The sequence below is a fragment of the Serinus canaria genome, chromosome 2, assembly GCF_022539315.1.
Source record: "Serinus canaria isolate serCan28SL12 chromosome 2, serCan2020, whole genome shotgun sequence".
NCBI classification, from domain to species: domain Eukaryota; kingdom Metazoa; phylum Chordata; class Aves; order Passeriformes; family Fringillidae; genus Serinus; species Serinus canaria.
This window is the reverse complement of record NC_066315.1, coordinates 98,664,357-98,684,065: the sequence shown is the minus strand read 5'-3', so window position 1 is coordinate 98,684,065 and position 19,709 is coordinate 98,664,357. Positions and strand designations below refer to the sequence as shown.

The 19,709-nt window shown below is 39.2% G+C and overlaps 1 protein-coding gene across 7 annotated transcripts in view; it reads right to left on the bottom strand.

The window, feature by feature from the left end:
* Positions 1-100: 100 nt before the first annotated feature.
* FAM210A (family with sequence similarity 210 member A) overlaps positions 101-19,709 on the bottom strand; it is a 22,268-nt gene continuing 2,659 nt past the window's right edge. For 4 of the 7 annotated variants that reach the window (XM_009101793.4, XM_050970264.1, XM_030233412.2 and 1 more), the window contains exons 2-5: positions 9,358-9,465; positions 7,731-8,203; positions 5,499-5,610; positions 101-4,457 (exon numbers count right to left, since the gene is read on the bottom strand). In XM_009101793.4, coding sequence (XP_009100041.1) covers positions 4,125-4,457; positions 5,499-5,610; positions 7,731-8,179 — 894 coding nt within the window. In that variant the 5' untranslated portion in view covers positions 8,180-8,203; positions 9,358-9,465 and the 3' untranslated portion in view covers positions 101-4,124. The remainder of the gene's footprint in view (positions 4,458-5,498; positions 5,611-7,730; positions 8,204-9,357; positions 9,466-19,709) is intronic. The other 3 variants (XM_018908465.3, XM_050970266.1, XM_050970265.1) reach the window with 1 other exon arrangement.

Sequence of the window (19,709 nt, the reverse complement as noted above, 5' to 3'; positions counted from 1 at the left end):
TGGCTTCATCTCAGTGGCATTTCTGGGCATGATTCCAGCTCAGTATTTGGCTGTGATTTGGATGCCTGGAGAGGCTACCTAGAACAGAAGCTAGACAGAGTAAGAGAAATAAAGTAGGTATTTATTAGAAAGGCCTTCAAAGGTTACACCTTGGGCAGTCCAAGAGCCTGGTGACCTTGGTTCACAGTCTGGAAAAGGATTGTTTTGTTTCAGCTGTGAAGAGAACATGCAAACACTTTATATGAAGTTCAGAGTTATATACTAATGCAGTATAGAATCTGAAAAATCTGAGAGCTAAAACTTCATCTCCAGTTCCTGCCCTGTCTTGGACCACTACTTGTCTCCAACTCAAATTTGGCTCTGGTCCATGCTCAGACAGTGAGTGCCACAGCAGTCTGGGCAGCAGTGTAGGCTCTGGTCCCTACCTCTGGCCATGGCTTTGGTTCCAGCCCATCTTGGGTTATGAATTTTTTGGCTCTGGCACTATCTCAGGTGGTGATTGCTGTTCTGTCCTGATACTGGGCCATGATTTTTGTTCCAGTCCCAGTAGGGATGTTATCTTGACTCTGGGCCCACCTTTAGCTGCAATTTTAGCTCTGACAGTGCTTGGGCTTTGAATTTGTCTCTTCCCCATCCTGAGCAGCAACTTAGGCCCGAGCCAAGTAGTGAGTTGCGATGTTGGATTTGGCTCTGCACTGGTTTGCAGCTTCAGCTCCAGTCACATCTTGGGATGTGATTTCAGATCAGCCCCCCTACTTGGACCTTAACATCTACTCCAGTTCCATCCTGGGGCCCCAGTTTTGGCACAGATTCCCTGCTTTGATCACAGCATGTACTCTGGACTCATCTTGGGATGCCCAATTGCAGGCCCAGCCTGCTCAGGCTTACAGTTGAGCACTGTCCCAGTTTCAGGTCCAGCCCTGTTGCAGGTTGTGACTTGGTGATGCTGTGCAGTGGTGTTATATGTGAGCTGGGAGCAGACAGCAGTGGGAGAGGTTGCCAAAGCAGCCATTTCCCTGCTGTACATGTAGTGGTGTATATGTACATGCTGTACATGTAGTGGTGGATGCCTCAGTCCTGATCTCACCAGATTTCTGAAGCTTTGCAGAGGTGGAGGGACCCACACCCCCACCCACCCTCTAGAGCCTGAAGGGACAGCCCTTTCCCATGAGGATGCTCAACAGTGAGAGGTAAAAAGGCAAGCCCTGACAGCACTGACTGAATGGTCCTATGGGCAATGGAAGGTGCTACTGGGCTTCTCTCTGGGCTTTTCATCTCACCAAGGACTCCTGGCACTCGCTGGGCTCTCCCTTGCTTGGTCACTTGTGGGCTGCCTCAGGGCCTCTTGGTGCTGTGGCCAAACTGCTTTCCCAGGCCCTGGCACCTGCTCCCCTGTCCTTCTCTGCTGCTGAAGGCAATCACTGATGCTGTTCCACCTTAAGGGACACTGCTGCCACATGAACGTGCCAACTGTGCTGGCCTGGGTACCAGAAGGAGACGCTGTCCCCAGGTGCCCCTTGCTTGCCCTAGCCTGCTAGCAGAGTGCAGGCACACTGCCTCTTCAAAGGGTGGTGGCCCCTGGCTGCCAGCCATGCAGACTCACGCTAAGGCTGTCACTAACAAGAACTGCACTTTAGTATCATGGCAAGATAATTTATGAGTGAGATACAGGATGAAAGTCAACTTTAGCTGAGTTAGAACTGCAGAATAGCTGCGTACCTGCTGGGCACCAAGTGGCCTTACATTCATTCTCTGGGCAGCCCAGGTGCTCTCTGCACTAGAGGCAGAGGTTCCATATAAAGCAATTTGAGACAAGGTCATTAAGTATGTGACTAATTCTTACAAAAGCTCTCCAGGTCAGACTTCCAAAGTCTTGAAGATTTCCCTGCTCACTTTGTATAAATGGATCCATGTAACTCTGTGCTTTGTCAATTGACATGCTGGGTGGAGGAAGTGGTTGTCCCAGAAACTCCTCAAGCTTCTCCGTGCTGCAAAATTGACCACAGAGGAGGCACTTGGCAAGAGTCCCTGTGAGCTGTTCCTGCAGCTGCAGAAATGATCACACAGGACAGTCAACTCCAAGACAATCAGCTTTTGTACTTAGTATTAGTACAGATGGGTCAATAAACACTGGAGTGGTCACAGGCCAGCTGGGCAAGGGGAAGGGCAAGAAGAGGTGGTGTAATGAACAAGTTCTAACATGTCTAAGGGCTAAAAACTCATCCTAGGACACCAAGGTCCCCCTGTGCAATCCCTGCCATGTGTAAAGAGATGAATACTCTGAGTTGCACTGACAGGGTCCCATATGTGGCCCCAGACTGAGAGTGACATGCAATGTTACTGGGGCACACTTTGGGCTTTGCAGGGTCCTGCAGGACATGGGTAACACTGCCCATGGGAAAAAAAAAGTGGGAAATCAGAAGAAATGCCAACATCAGAAGACTGTGTGCAGGGGGATAGTAAGGAAAAGCTTACTAAAAGAGAAAAACAAAAAAGCTTACTAAAAGAGAAAAACAAAATAGCATCTATTAACTCTAGTCCTCAACAGTAGTACTTAGTAGTGTAAGAGTTCACAGAAATATTTTTTTAATAATTTTTATCAGAAACATGGCACTTTACATCTTCAGGTCACTGAATATACAATGATTATTCCTCACAACATCCCTGTGAGGCAGGCATTAAATTGCAGTTACTATTTAACATGTGGGCAGAGCAGAGAAGTATGTAATGAATCCTGCACAATTAATGAAGTTAATGAAGTTCAACTCACTTAAACATAGAGAAGCCCTCAGTGACTTGAATGAGAATGGGACAGTGAGGCAGAGCTGATACTTCAGCTATATTTTTTCACTCCAGTAAATTGCAATGCTCAGGGTCCAACTCTATTGCTTCCCCATATCCCCCTGAAAAAAAGCACCTTTGTTAACTTACACATGCTGAGTTGCTACAAAGTGAGATTTGTAGTAGAAATAGGAAAAACACACTTCAATTCAGCCTACGTTTGAATAAAACTGAGAGAAGTTTGCTTGCCCAGCCAAATAGACAGTTTCAACTTTAGTCCTTTATGACATCTGAGACAGCATTTCAGCCTTCAGGTATGAATAAATGCTCGCTTGACTTAATCTAGGGGAAAAAAGTTTGGTAGACTGTGATTGCTGTCTCAGAAATCATGCTGATTTTAGTCAAATTGTTTTACTGAGGGAGGAGGAGGAACTTTGGGGTTTAACTCTAACTTTCCATGTGTTTAAAAAGCCCCTTAGTTATAGCAATTTCTCAAGTAAACTTTTCTTTCAATGTTTTTTTTGTTTCAAAAATGAAATAGAGCAGGTTTGTAAACTTTAACACAATGAACAAATCCTAGTGTTTAATATACAATTATTGATTTTGATGACTTCGTACTGTAAATCAACTTCAGGAAACAAAGTATACTTGACAGTATGGCTACTGTGATTAACTCATCTTCCTATAGCTTTCAGTTGAGATTTCTGAAGAGATGCACTGTTCAAGAAAGATTCATAGTCTCAGCCCATAAACCACAGGAGCCTGGCTGAAGCCAAGGAAACCATTGTAATGAATTCCTGCTGAGTAGCTGATCCATCAATTCCTTCATGTGCAGTATCAGTGACAATGGTCTGCTCCAAATTGAGAGATGATCACGATTGAAGAGGCTTGGGTCCACGTGCTCTAAAAATCTAAACATGCTGCTCTTCCCAACAGAGAAATCTTCATTCTTATTTAATGGAAGACACAGTCTAGTGGAACCATGGCTGTGCACTGTGATGGGAAAAGTACAGAGTAGTGGCTCTTGGCAGAAACCGCCTTCATTTTGAGGAGGAGGATGTGGGAAAAAAAGAGGGAAGAGTAATTCTTAACATTATTACCAAGGGACATGTTAACTTCTAATCTGAGATTCACTTTTCCTTCTGAAAATTGAAACTTTTAGGTCACAACCTCTTCCCTAAGGAACTTTAACCTTTAAATCCATGTAGCAATTGTCATCTCCAAAGGGTAAAAAATATAAAAGAAAAAAAAAAGAAAAAAAGCTCAGAAGTGCACTTTGCATATCCTGCCTCACAAAGAGTTAAAGTGCTAAGTTTCATATATCCAAAAATTAGGCATCTCTCTTACTCCTTTACTTTTTTAAATGAAACTTTATCTTTGGTTTCTTGTATCTTCCCTGTAATTTTATCCTTTGTTTCCTCCATCTTCTCTGTAATTTTATCCTTTGTTTCTCCCATCTTCTCTGTAATTTTATCCTTTGTTTCCCCCATCTTCTCCGTAATTTTATCCTTTGTTTCCCCCATCTTCTCTGTAATTTTATCCTTTGTTTCCTCCATCCTGTCTTGTAGGTATTCCTTTACAGGTGGTGGTGTGGACATGTAGCCGTGCCTCCGTAGGTATTTAACAGTGGCAGACGTTCCTCCCAAAGTCACAGTGTATCTGGCAGGAGTTGCAATCTTAAAGAAATGAGAGAATACACCACACAGATAAAATAGGAAAATAACATCCAGCAAAAGGTATTTTTTTATGTTGAAAATTTATTTTGACCAGTGTCAAATTCTAAAGATATCTTCAATTTATAAGAAAATAAGCCAGTTACAGTGCATCCCCTAAAGATGCATACCTTTTACTTAAAGTATCATTCTGTCAGAGGCAGCAAGGGCATTAGACTTCCCTTAAAAAAACTCATCAACACACAAACTCTCCCTGTGCAGCTTGTAGGACAAGCATTCAGCATCTTGACGCAATTCAGAACAGACTGCATGTGAACACCAAGTTTCTTCCAACACTTCCAGATCTCCCAGCTATAACAACATCTTTATATTTAACCATATTTATTTATTGGTCTCTTTTAGGCACAGGAAAAATTGGAAGGAGTTGTACTTTCACATCTTGTTTGGGAAAGTAACCCCTTTGGAAACAGGCAAGAAGGACATCACTTTTAGAAACAAAACAAATTGAGAGGTGTGTACAGCAAATATTGTACCTTGTTTTTGAATGGTCTGACATGTTTCAAGTTTCCCAAACACAGACTTTGCACATATAAAGCAATAAAAGGAAACCCAAACCTGAATGTAAGTAATTGATTCAAATGACAATGAAAATACTTGAGAGTGATGGACATCTAAGGGGAAGACAAAAAATCATGTAGGATAAAAATAACCGTCCTTTTATCTAAAATTCAATTAGGTGTTTAGACTCAACCTCTTTGTCCCTGCTAATTATGTCAGGGATACAGAAGAATAACTTAATTGTCATCTCAGAGGGCTGCAATACTTCTGCAGCAAAGAAGTTATTTTAGAAATACAGATAGACTCCTTGAAGGAACACAGGACACATATCAACTTGCATGAGACTATTTTTACCACAAAATGAATGCTCAAGTACATGTAGCTATCAAAGAAAGCTAATTAATTCTTTCTGCTGTAAACAAGTAAACCCTGTTTAGTTCACCAGGCAAGACTCTGAGCTTATTTACAAACTATAATTATACTTACTTTATACAATGCATATGCAGTTAGTGCATTTCCACTCTGGGAATTTTTCAAGATGTCTACTACGCTGTCTGGTAAGCCAATCAACTCTAGGAATGGAACAACATTCACCCCACTATAAAAGAGAAAAACATTGGTAACTTGAATGGGAATTTGAAACCTGAACAGTAATTTAGAGTACTATTTCTTTATTACACAAACTTCATAATTTGAAAACAAAATGTTTTTTTATCTAAGCAATAAACTAACAGGACTTGTGTTTCTGACCATAGGAAAATTAATGTTCTTTTCAGCATTTCAAAAGGTGACCCATTTATATTATCTCTGTTGGGTGGAATGGTTTCTAACTTACCTGTGTCTGAGTTTATGTTTGAGGTAAGCAGATGTAATGGTGGTAAGACAGCTACTCAGGTTCCAGCTGTGCATGTTCAATTTCATGCTCTGTTTTGCCTAAAATTACCTTTTTTTTCCTATTAAAATTTCCGACAATGTTCTCCATTCACTTCTAAATATATCAAACATGGAATGTGGCAAAAGAAAAGGAAGCAACATGTTACAAGGATAAGACTTCAGGGGCTTTGTGCTCAGTTGTTCTACTGTGCCAATATAAGGTGTCAAGATAGTGGAGGGAGCTCCTATCACAATTTCTTTCTATTTGACATCCAGGAAAACACCAAAAGAGAAAGGAAAGCTCATCTTTATATTATAGAAGAAAGCTACACATAGTTATAGAAGACCTGAGTTTCCAATATTTAGAGAGTTTATATCATTGGTACCATTATCTATTTCTATCTAATATTTTAGGCATTCTTCTGAGCATGCAATTACTTTAGCATCAGGAACAGTAACAGGCAGTAATTTACCAACAGTTACTAGAGCCTACAGTCTGAAGGCCTCTTCCTGGAGTAGGGAATGGAGATCTAGTAGGAGCTGAAAGACAGCTCTAACTGTGCCATTTCATAAACCACTGCTGTTTAGTCTGGTATGACCAGTCATTCTGAGAGTTATTTTTCCACTTCAAGAGGTCACCGCTCCTGTGGCATAACAAACTGAAGCTTTGTTATAATTAGTTTAATTAGTTTCTAGTTGAATATTTCAGTTGTTTTCATCTGCCAAATACCTACTTTAGCAGCAGGCTTTGGAGTTTCAAGAAAAGTAATCTTCACTCAATGTGAAGTATCTGGACATAAGCATCAACCTGAATTTATTCAAAGCAAAATATTTTTATACTTCAAGACCTTTATTCCTCTGACATGAGCTAAATTTAGAATGACATTTGGATCTATAGCTCCCAGAAAGGGCAATTATGCCAGCTGGTTAGAGTAACTAAAACAAACACTTGTGCAGTAAGGCATTCTGATGTCAGAGTTCCATCCTTGCCACCACAAACCTGGTTGTTTCATGCTTTCTATTATTAAATATACAACACCAGCAGTCCAGAGATAACATTTGCTTATATTTAGCAAACTATTTCCAGATAAATAAAACCTCTTTCATCTGAACTAGCAAACTAGCAGATCAAAATTGATGTAGTACTTTTTTCTGATAAATGCCATTTTCCAGAATGGTATCTAGCACCGGCTGTAACTAAAAGAAACTAGAATTAGAATACTTAGTTTATCTTTTTTTTTTTTTAAACCACACAGATATTTAATTTCCAATTAAAAAGCATGGTCTACAGCAGCAATTTTTTCAGTGGATGGCAGGAAAGACAGGAAAAAGAAACAAAAAAGGAGGGGATACCCATTGTGAACACCTAAGTGAGGTAAATCCATGAATTGAAAATCCAGTTATGAGGAAGGACTGGGGATGAAGTGGGGAGGAAGTGGTAACCTGAAGTCCAAGGGCAAAAAAAAAAAAAAGAAAATGTCTATAAAGATCTCAACTAGCCATTCAAAATCAGGATTCCAAATCCCTGTCTTTACCTTTTGAGAGATTACTAATAATTTCAATGCTGTTTACATCCATTCATCAATTTGGAGAGATGAGCATTCCTTTAAATGTCAGCAACATACCTGGTACACAGCAATAACTGCATGGTAATAGTATCTACACGACACTTTCGTGAATCCTATATACTTTCAACACTAACCTTATGCTTTAGTCAGAAATGTAGCCACATTTCTCTTTTAAATATAAAGGCACTTTTTAACACACAATAATAATTTATGTCCTTTCACTAGCTGATCTCAATTCAACCATGGTATTGGGCAGTGCAACAAAATACCAACTTACTTCATGGCTGCATAGTAAAAGGATCCAAACCATACACTGGAAGTCACAAGGTGCACTGGAATCATCACTTTCCCATACTGCTTAAAAGTTTTCTTGAATCTCTGAACAAGACTAATTGATTTATCCTGTAATGGATCAGGTTCTGAAGAATCTGACTCTGCAGGGCTCTGCTTGGGTGCATCACTGGCCGAGGGCAAAGAATTTCTCTCTTCTGGTACTTTGTGAGAAGTATTTGCTGGCTGTGATTGAAAAGCAGTTTTCTTTGAGGCAAAGTGAGCTGCACCCGCATGAAGACATCGTTTAGGAGGATCCAGTGCCAGAATCACTTTGCATCCCACATTAGGCAGCACAGACTGTCCTTTTAAGCACTGAAAGACACCGGTGCGAGGGAAGAACCAACACGTCCCATGAGCCAGCTGAGATGCAGAATGTAACAGACTCCGCTGCATTTTGGTGAAGTGTGGATGAAGTTTCTATAAAGAAGAACCAAGAGTACACAAACTGCATTTCAATGGTGTGATTTCTACTTGCTCCAATGCCACTTACAATTCTCAAATTTTAAATGGCTTTCTATTCTACTTTAAAGAGGTTTTCCTTATCTTTCTATACAGAAATAGTTACCTTCCAGAATTAAGGAAATAATTTTCTCATTTTTTCAGCATTCTTCATTTAACATACTCTGTTCCTTGCTGCTAAAAGGATAGCTCTACTCCCAAAAAATATTCTTAGGAGTTTAGTACTATCTACTGGTTTTATCTACATAACCTGGCACAGACATTAAAAAGTTGCTCTTAAACTTCACTTGTAGTAGTATCTGATAACTTAAGTGAACCTTGAGCCTACATAAATGCATTATAAATTCACTGAAGTAAGTGCATTTAAAATTTATTTTTGGTGTCAGTGTATTCTTAGTTTTGGTAAAATTTTTCATTTTCTATACTATTTTCAGTAGAAGTTCATAAAATTGAAAAGCCGCAATAGAAATAATTATTAATGATCAAGCAAGAGCCTAAACAGTAACAGCCTGCCAGCAACACCTGTCAGGAAGGGGGAATGTACTGTTGAATGTCCTATATTAACATGAGCAAAACTGAATTGCAATTTTCCAAACATTGCAATGTAAAGAATATTTCAAAACTGTGGAATAACCCAGTTAACTTTATGATTTAGAATACTTACCAATTACTCCTGAAAGTTTGAAATAACTATTGAAAGCTTCCCCACACAGAAAAAAGGAGTTTCGTTTTGCATGCATAGACATCAAGAAGTAATTTTTACCCCCCAAAAAGCATGCTTTGAAATTGTGAAATACTCTTTCCTTTATTCAATCGTTGCAAGTTACAAAACTAACATTCCTTCCCTTCAAAAAAAAAAAAAAAAAAGGTGATGCTAATTGATGTAACAAATGCCACTTAAGTTAGTTACAAGTTTTGTACATTTGTCACAATTCTTTATCCACACTAGAAATCACTGAAATTTAATTGAAACATCATATATGCTTTCCCTTCACCTTAGACATATGCCAGATGCTTTAGCAGGTGCTTTTTCTAGGCTGCAGAAAATGATCAATACTTCCTAACACATGAAGAAATAAAATAAAAAAAAAAAAAGGTGAAACCATACATACCCTTTATTAATTTCTAGATATGGTAAGGTGTGTATCTTCAAAAAGTTGCTACTCTTCCACTAGTTCCCCACCTTTCAAATATATGTCTTGAACACATTGAAGCCCCTGCTAAAGTGAAAAAAGGGCACATTTAGAGAGATAGCAACAAGAGCAAAATAATTCTATGAAGATTTATTTCTGGCCAGCCTGAAACCTTGCAACTGAAGAAGTTATTGGTGTAAATTCCCTTTACAATACTGACATGCTAATGGGAGGTTTTTTTCTGTGTGATTTTAGAAGTTCCTCAACTTTGAATAACTCTTCTCTTCCAAGAGAGGAAAGTTTCACAATCCAAATGGATCTGTTGGAACAGTCCTGCCTGTATGCTTTCTAGCTAGTTTTATGCTACTGTTGTACTTGAATTAATGGAAATTACTAGAATTACAGTGTTTGATGTGGGGAGAAGATGAATTCCCAGGTTTCAAACTCCCTGGGAACCTCTGCATTGCTTGTGACACACAGACATACACTTTTGTTGAACTCCTGCTAACAGGAGGTACTGCAACAACAGGCAAAAAGGAACTTGTGTCTCTATATATAAGGAAGCAGTTACTCTGTCCCGTTCAGTTATGCTGCTCATGGAGCAGTAAATCAGCTACAGGTACTGGCCTTCCACAACTCAGTTTTCTGCAGGACTTCACTGTAAGCAGCAATTGCTTCAGGTATCTCTAATTTTACAAGAAGCAGAGAATCTTGCTTACTTCTGAAATCCAAATGCAATTGCTTCTCAAAACAAGAAGTGAAAACACTCAGTAAAACTCAAGTGTTCAGATGGCACTCTATCATATGCCAACTACTTAACTGATTTATGGAAATTTTAACAACAAACTTGGAACATGGCAACTGCATTCCTTGCCTATTGCCACTTACAGTTCTTTCCTGAGGGATAACATTCTCCACAGAGAATTGTTTTTCCCTCTCAGTAATAGTACACAGCCCTGAGCGTCTGCCCTAAGTAGATTTTCCCAATATCCAGCCAGCAGGCTCAGCAAAAGGCATCCACCTATGGGAATCTGGAAGCTCTTGAGTCAGACTTCTACTGTTCACCAGTACCCTACTGAAAAATACCTGGTTCAAACAACCTTTGGAAATTCCCACCATACAGTATGGGGGAAAACATAATTTTGAGTCATTTATGTTAGTAACAGGACACTGCATTCCAGCAGCCTTGGAAAAAGATCATTCCTCAGCACAGGACTGAGAAGCTGAACAAGCATTTCTGAATTTTTCCATTCCTTGTAGTGTATTTACAGCAGCACTTCTCAGAGCACTGTTTCTAGGTTTTGCATTCTAGCACTGTCCAAACACCTCTGACCCACCACAGTGGCTGCATAAGACTGGGGGAAGAAATGGTTCCATTCTCCTGAGAGTGGGTCACCACTGCGTCCAATGCTTCCCAGGCAGCATGTGACACTTCTGCGATCAGTAAATGAGTTTCAAGGTCTTTGCTCACCAAGTTACATGCACCATGTAAAACTTAAAAACAGAATGTCACCAATGGCTTTAGAGCAGAGGAAATTCTGGGGCTTTTACAAGATTTTCCATGCCAATTTTGTTCCTATATTCTCAGATGGACTTGAAAGTCATTAATTCAAGGCTTTTTTTCTCCATGATGCATGCTGGCAGGTCAAAAGGAATGTTATCTAAACATCTACAGTAGACCCTGAAGAGGTTTTGCACCTTGTAAGCAGACAGTATGGTTCTAGTTGATATTCTGCATAACTGCTTACTGTTTGTTTCTCCACTTTAAAATGTGGAGAAGTACAACAGTTTGATAGATAAGGAAAGGGTAAGATATGACAGTGCTTATGTTTGAGAGGATAAAAGAAAACATTTTTTGAAACAAGGTAAATTTTTTCCTAATGATCTTACTGTATTTCACAAGGAAGTGCTTTGCTTATTTAAATGAACAAAGGAGAGACCTTTTGAAGCACTGGTATATTGAGTATTACACTGCTATCCAGAAGCACTGGCATGAGGGAACTACTATAAAGGTTACAGCATGATGTAGGAAAGGCACATGAATAAAGTAACAGATTAATACAGCATACACGTTGTAAATTCATTTTAAAGAAACAAATATTTTTAAAGGGGTGATGGGTGCAGCTGCTCAATTGTTATACTTTGGTTACTTGGCTCAACAATGCAAAGAAATTTTTATCAGGACACATAAAGTGCACAATAATTATGGTTGGAGATCCAAATACATATGAAACTAGCTGTTTCATCCCTGTAAAACATGAGATGAATACAGAGAAACTTGTCCTTTAAGACAATTAGTGAGAGGTAGTTCCTAAAACCCTGTGCACTCAACAGGCAGCAGGAAGTATGCCAGCCTATGGATTTGAAACACAAATTTCTTCTCTAAGCATAATACTTCTCAAAGAAATTACTGGAGAACATGAGCTATACAACTGCCCATGTAACTTTAGGTGGTTAAAAACACTAAGATTCTAAGGAAGTCAGGACAGTAACCTGAATGTTACCCACAACTGCACCTAGTGGCTTTAGAAAAGTTGCTTCTTCATTTTAGTGTGTTAAACATTTTTCCTGCTGTTACATCATGCTGCAAAGATACAGAAAAGGATAAGAAGGTACAAGCTCCAGACACCAAGGTGAGAAAGCACTTATCTGTGGGGTGGGAGCAGGGGGAAAGGTGTTTTAAGGCATCTTAGATTACTTTATTCATTTTCACTTAAAAATGCCACAAAGGAAAAAAAAATCTGTCTAAGGACAAATATAACTCAAGTTCTCTACTCCAAGAATTCCAAGTAGTCAGTGACAGCATAGGTATGAGCTACAGAAACCATAAAATGCTATACTAACACTTGTGTTATGGTACCCTCTTCAGCACTGTCACATCCCAGCTAACTATTTAGGAGGATCTCCAGCAGACTGTAAACTGAGCTGTAGAGATCTTGGCTGCTCAAGACAAACTCTTGGATGGGATTCTTGGACATCTATTTAATTCCTGAGGCACCCCTGTCTCATAGTGAGCTGTTAACAAGGGCTCTGACATAAAGGGAGTACTCTAGGGGCCTCTTAAGGAAAAGTACAGATCAGCTTCTCATTGCAGTGCTGGAGGTTTTGTTTAGGAAACTTCTGTACTTGTGTTATAATTCAGATCAGCTTTGGCATAAATCTGATATACTACAAGAGCATCCTAGCTCTTGCATTTGCTCCACTTTCCACTGATAATTAGGAAGTAGATATTAGATTTGCTTTTTGTTCCCAAGGACAACAAAAGTTCAGGAATGTTAAATGCCACAGAGCTGGTTTATGTGACTGTCACAGAGTCATTGGCTTTGGATGTGTGCTAACACATTCTATGCCAAAAAAACTCCAGATCTTTGGAAAACACAGAAGTAACAAGCCTGGCCAATACAGGTATAGCAAAGGCTGCTGTGGATATTTACTGTTGGAAAGAGAAAACATGTCAGAGATACTGTCAGAAACTTTAATCAGGATAATTTATACAAAAATTGTTACCCTGTTACAAATAATTTTGAGCTTTTTTATTTACCAAAAATATTTAAAAATAAGAAGGTGGGGCATAAAAGATGGCAAAAACATTAGTGTTAAGTTCGTTTATAAAAGAGGTCAGAAAGCATCTGAGGGAATTGAGGATATAGTATATGTAGAGAACACTGAGTTATTTTCTCAGTTATACCAGAAACACTCTGGACACAATATGTAAATATGGATGACTTTAAAGCATTTTCACTTGTTCTGTTACTGTTTAAAAAAAGAACATTAATTATACCACAGGAGAGTTCCCAATGAAAATCTGCGAGCTTTTTCTACTCCCAAGGCACCTTTCTATGGAAACAGAAAATTAATTTACATTCTTGTCATATTTAGTGTAAAATCTAGAAAACTTTGAGAATTGTGTGTGGCAGACAGAGTAGAATTTAGACAGGAAAAAAACCAAGTTTTCAGAAATCCTTTTCAACTCATCCTTCAGATTACATAAAAAGCAAATACAGAGATCTCATCCAAGCACTTTAATAAACACCACCACCACATTGCTTACATTTTTACTAAACATAATAAAAATCCCCAAAGGTTGTTTTCAGATTTAACTTCTTCTTTTCAAGAACTCATTGACAGTATATATAAAAAAACCCCAAAACTGATTTTGCCAAGCTTATAAACCAAAATAAGAAAATAAGAAATCCACAACTGAACTGAAAACATAAATGGGTGTCCTAAAAATCTGGGAACATATTTTAAAATAATTTTAAGACTAGTGCAATACATGCAAAGCATTAACTGCAAAGGGTTGCTACAGCATGGAATCACTAATCACAGATGGGAAAGTGGCAGTGCACAAGGATTTTTTATGCTTTGTATTAATACATTGAGTGCATGAATGAATGAACATTTAGAATTTCTATTTTGACCTCTACTGCTTTTGCAGTATCACTCGAACTATCTGTTATTCATTCTAAATGAAGACACTTGCTTATAATTTGAAGTTTGGGCATCATTAGCTGTGTAGTTTTGTCTACCATTCAGGACCGTCTAAAAATATAACACCACATTTTAGGCTAAAAGGAGTAATGCAAAATAAATCACAGCGGCATTTATTTAAAACTTGGTAAAATCAGGTTAAAACAAATAAAATCTAAACCCTTGCAGACAGACGACCCTAAAGCATTAGCCCCACCCTACCTCTACACTATTTTTACTTAGTAAATGCTATGCTGTAATTTTTTTAATTGATCATATTATTACAACTAATACTGCTAAGTGGAGATAGGACAACAACTTTGTTACTCTTATTTTACCTAAACTACTCTTCTTGCTAAAACACCCTGAGCAAAATCAAAAAAGTAAAATAAACTTTTGCACAGTCCTGACACAGAGAGTAATCTTCACTGCTACAATCTTCTGATACTCAAACATTAAAAAGGACAAGAAGAAGTAGCTTTAGGAAGAAGAAAAAATATTGCAGACATGTGTAAAGTCTGCACACTGGATTCAGAAGACAAATAAAGCAGGAGAATGTAATGCAATGCCTGTGTGTTGAATGGTAACATCTGGAAAGCTAAACAGGAGCCTTAACAGTACAGTCAATATGTCTACAGTAACTCCATTTTCCTCTGTGATGGAAAGTACCGGATCTTAAGATTGCATGTAGCTGACCATTATATGAAAATGTGAATGCTGTCTCTCAAATGTTTCTAAAAGAAAGGATCACAATCAGCTGTAGCACTTTCTGCTCTTCAGAACTGCTTTTAATAGCTGGGGCTATTCCATCTGTTAGTGCTGGTTCCTTCTTTCACAAGTTTCGTTCTGCCCTCTACTGAATTTTTACGTAAGTACAACTCATACTACTAACACAAAAAGTTTCTGCTGTCTGTGATTCCATCCAAAAAGTGTTGCTGGATCATCCTCTGCATTAGTTTTAGAGCCTCTCAGATTATAGACATATGTCAAGGGAAAATTTGGCTTTTAAAGTGCTATCTGGTTTGATTTTTTTGGTCCATTTGTCACTCTACAGACATGTTTGCAACAAGCAAGGCAGAGAAATTATGCCTATTGATTGCAACTAAGCTTAAAAATAGGCATATTATATATCTATGCTAAAAAAGGCCAAAAAAAGCCTTGTTAGTTAAAAGCAGGGGTTGTATTCATCTGCTTCTTCACACTACCTTCCACTTTAGGCTAATGATCAAAGTAAGATCTGATTCTCTTTCTACTCCAATTAGGTAGTAACTTTCTGAATCCTAAGGTATCATTAGTTCATTCCTCCTAAAACACTTGTGGTTGTCTCTCAGAGAGTTTTCAGCCACAGGGCCCTTGACACACAGGTGTGGGGACTATAGGGGCATGTGTGTAGTGGTCTGGTTTACAAAGCAGTGGAAAGCTTCTACTGGATAACTAACAAGGGCTGGAAAGGGACTTCACATAAGCAAGCCTCAGATCTGCAGTTTCCTGCATATGACTCCGAACTCCCCCAGGAAAAAAAAACAACCCACAACTGAAGTGATGAGGGGTTAGATGCTAAAACATGAACAAAAAAATACACAGATCAGTTTTCTACACTTCATCAGAACATTCTGAGAATCTCTTAGGATCTTCCCTCTCAACAGTACATTGTATTTTATTTGACAAATCCCTCACCTCTTTCAACTCACTGTGCATCTCAAGTGTTTTGACTCTACAGTTTAACACATGCTGAAATGCATTGGAAATATAGTTATTAGTTCTATGTTCAGAGCTCAGATATTTCTTTTATGATGAAATTCAGAGATGCAGTGCACATGTCTTTTCACTGAGTCATCAATGAGAGTCAAAAGGCTGCTGCCAAAAACTGAACTCTTGCTAAAGACTTCCTGCTACTTGCAACTTGGATTCTAGTAGCCAAGCTCATTTTTTAATTCATAGTTTTTCTGGTCACTCAGCACTTCACTGATATAGACAATGTGGATTATAATAATTAACTTTTAAAGTGTCTGAAATAGTGATAAAATATTTATTCATGAAAAATGTAATGAAACAATTAGAGACACACTGCAGATACACTGACTTTTACAAAAACAGATGGTGCTGACACAAATAAAGTTCAGCCTTCATGTCCAGATCTGCTGGGTTTGTGCAGCAAGGTTCCGGAGGAGGGTGGGCTATAGGGGTGGTTTCTTTGAGAAGCTGCCAAAAGTTTCCCCCATGTTTGACAGAGCCAATGCTAGCCAGCTCCAAGAGAGACTCACTGCTGGCAAAGGCTGAGACTATCAGTGATGGTGGTAGAGCCATGGGATAACATGGCTAAGAAGGTAAAAAAAAAAACTGTTGCAGAGATGTAATTGAGGCCAGGGAAGAGCAGAGTGAGAACATGTGAGAGGAACAGCCCTGCAGACACCAAGGTCAGTGAAGGAGGAAGGAGACATTCTCCAGGCACAGGAGCTGAGACAAGCCAGCAGCCTGTGATGCAGATCGTGGTGAGGGAGCTGTGTCCTTGCAGCCCATGGAGGTCTAGAGAGAAACAGAGATCCACCTGCAGCCTGTGGAGGAGCCCACACCAGATCAGGTGGATGCCAGGAGGAGGCTGTGACCCTGTAGGAAACCCACACTGGAGAAGGTCCTGTGAGGACCTGGGGCAAGAGGAGTCCATGCTAGAGCAGGTTTGCTGGGAGGACTTGTGATTCCATAGGGGATCCATGCTGGAACAGGCTACTCCTGGAGGACTGCACACAGTATGAAACAACCCATGCTGGAGCAGTTCACGAATAACTGCAGCTCATGGGAAGGATTCATGTTGGAGAGGTTGGTCTGCCATGGGAAGAACCTTCTGCTGCAGCAGGGGCAGAATTTTCCCCCTGTGGAGGAAGCAGTGGCAGAGACAACGTGTGTGAACTGATTGTAACCCCCTTCCCCGTCCTCCTGTGCCACTGAGAGGAAGAGCAGGGAGAGAACAGGGAGTAGAGTTAAGCCCGGTAAGGAAGGGGGAGTGCCAGGAAGAAATGTTTAGCATTTGTTTTACTTCTCATTTCCGTACTCTGATTTGATTGGTAATAAATTCAATCTATTTCCCCACATAGAGTCTGTTTAGCCCATGACAGCAAGCAATGACTGATCTCTCCCTGTCCTTACCTCAACTCAAGAGCTTTTCATTGTATTTTCTTTTCCCTGCCCAGCTGAGGAGGGGAGGGGTAGAGCAGCTTTGGTGGGCACCTGACATCCAGCCAGAATCAAACCACCACATTAAACCACAGAATAAGACCTTAGATATTCAAATATCTTGACTAATTATAAAAGGCTTTTATTAGGAATATGCTTAAACTTCAATCTTAGACTCAGCTTTGTACACCCTTCTGCCTAACCTTCGACAGTGACAACCAAACCTGTTTCCTGTCTAGCCTTGATAAATGCTATTTTTGCCACCTTGGATCTTTACAGGTCTTGCCTCATTATTGTGTTTCTTCTCTCCATAACCCAACAGCAAGCAACAGTACTATCTGTAATAATACATTAAGTGCAAGTTATATTATGTAATAATTTTATAAGACACTTAAAACAACAACCTTGAAGTACCAAGTTTTTCTCATCAAATTCACCCAAAATGCCTCTAAAGATGTCCAAAAAACATCCTCAAGGAAGAACTCTGAAGCCTTACAATTAGAAACAAAGTAGGAATACAACTAAACCAGTGTGAAACTGGAAAAAACAAAAAAACAACATCCCAGCTTCTGTAAAAACAGAATTCACAGTGGAAGCATTGGGTTCAAGATTTTTTCTTTTATTCTCTCACCACATTTATTTCACACTTTCAAACACTGAAAAGCTGTCATTTTTGCCAGCAAAAAATACAGAACATTCATCTTTCAGCAGAATTACTGTTGGCAGACATTCACTTCCAGTACAAATCTTTTCTAAATATTCAAAGTAAGTGCTGAATTCTCTGTTGTGAATTCAAATTTCTCCATATGGGGAAATATGTACAGTATCAATCAGAATATCTTGAAAAATTATGTGTGAAGAAGCTGATCATAACATTTACAGAACACACACACACTCAAAACCACAGTCTTCATCTAATTTTCAGTATACGCTATTCCCAACATCTCTACAAATGAACGTGAACAGGTCTTACAAGCAAAGTATTATTTTTATTAAGGTCTTGATACCTGAGTGGCTGCACCAGGTATCTTGCCCATTACTCAGTTTACTGCCTTACACAGAATTTCTTGCACAGAGGACATGCAAACAACAAAATTACACCATCTACAAGTGTCTGAAAGTACATCAGATTCAGAGAGCTGTGTCTTTACACTAGAAGGAGCTCTGATGAGATTTCAGTATTAGAGCCCTAATAACATTCCTAGTCACAGTCTGAAGCAGCAGCATTACACCACTGCTGTATTTGGATTGGGAAAGGAATCCTGTGACTGCAACACTGCAACCTTTGCAAGCATACTGCTTTCTGCCAGATATCATTAACAAGGCCCAAAGCTTGTGCTCCAACACAGAAACACCTGTCATCAAAAAGTACTATCCTATGGCCTGAGACAGCACGAAGCAAAGGATGCCATCTAATTTTAACACCAGAAAAGCCAATTTTTAAATTCACAAAACATTAAGCACGAATAGTTAACTGCCTGGTACATGCTGGGGCTGAGCACTACCGCTGCAGTTAAAGGCAAGTGCTGTCACGTTTTACTAAAATCTTTCACCAGCCACTTTTAGAAGAGACTGAATTCTTGTGAAGCCACTCACGCATTTTTATTTCTAACAAAATTCATCCATTGGAAAAAAAGCTATTGGTTTCTTTTATAATTTGTTCGTGAGCACCTGACTGTATTAACAACCATTCCCTTCCTCCATCCCCATCCTCAAGGACACGGCAAGTCCTGAAGAGCTGCAGGGGATCACCTGCTTCAACGTTCTACAAAGCCACAATCACAGCCACACAACTTGTTTGGTTTACACAAGTACTGTTATACAGGATCAAGGTCCATTCTCGGGCCAAGATAAAACAGTATATGCACAGAATTACAATTTATAGCCCATCTAAGTGTCCCTTTCATTTCCTGATGTGCACAAACAGAGCTTTACCATTCAGATGAATTTATTTCGAAAGGGGCAGGGTCACATCTGGAAACACAACAAAAAACGTGGCTCATTTGAAGAGGATGAGAGGAAAACTGAGTGATGGAAGGCACTGGGCTACAAAGGGTTGCAGATTTTTAGAAGAAGCACAGAGTTCCAAACACAGTAAATCCTACTGTGTAATGCCAATGCCTAAAAGATGTGGCTTCAGTCCTTACCAGACAAAAAGTCCTAAGTAGGCACACCACTCTGGCCTGACAGCACCTGCTTAAATCACAATTTTCTGGACAAAATTTATTATGGACAAAGTGTGTTGGACTTGACACACCTGTACTGATACCTTCAAGACTCAACTAAATTTATGAAAATAGAATCACAGGTGTCATCAGAATAGATTATAAGGATTTTTCAACTGAATAATAACATTTTACTTTCACTGGAATTTTACTATAGTGACAGGGACACAAAGAATTATGTGTGTTTTTTAGAGGAGTCACAACTCAAGACTGAAAAATTAAGAAAAAGTTCTGTAACTTAAACAGTGCTCTTTTTTTGTTGTTTTTATTGTCACATTGCACAATCCATTAATCTCAAGTAAAAAATCGACTAGGGGCACATAATAGTCATTAAGAATCTTTGACCTCGAGTTTGATCCTTGATCTAAAGCAACAGAACTAGGTAGTTACCTATCAGCATATCAAGGTAGAATCCATATGATCCATTCTGATGACACCTGGCTGTCCAGGAAGATTTCCTTTAGG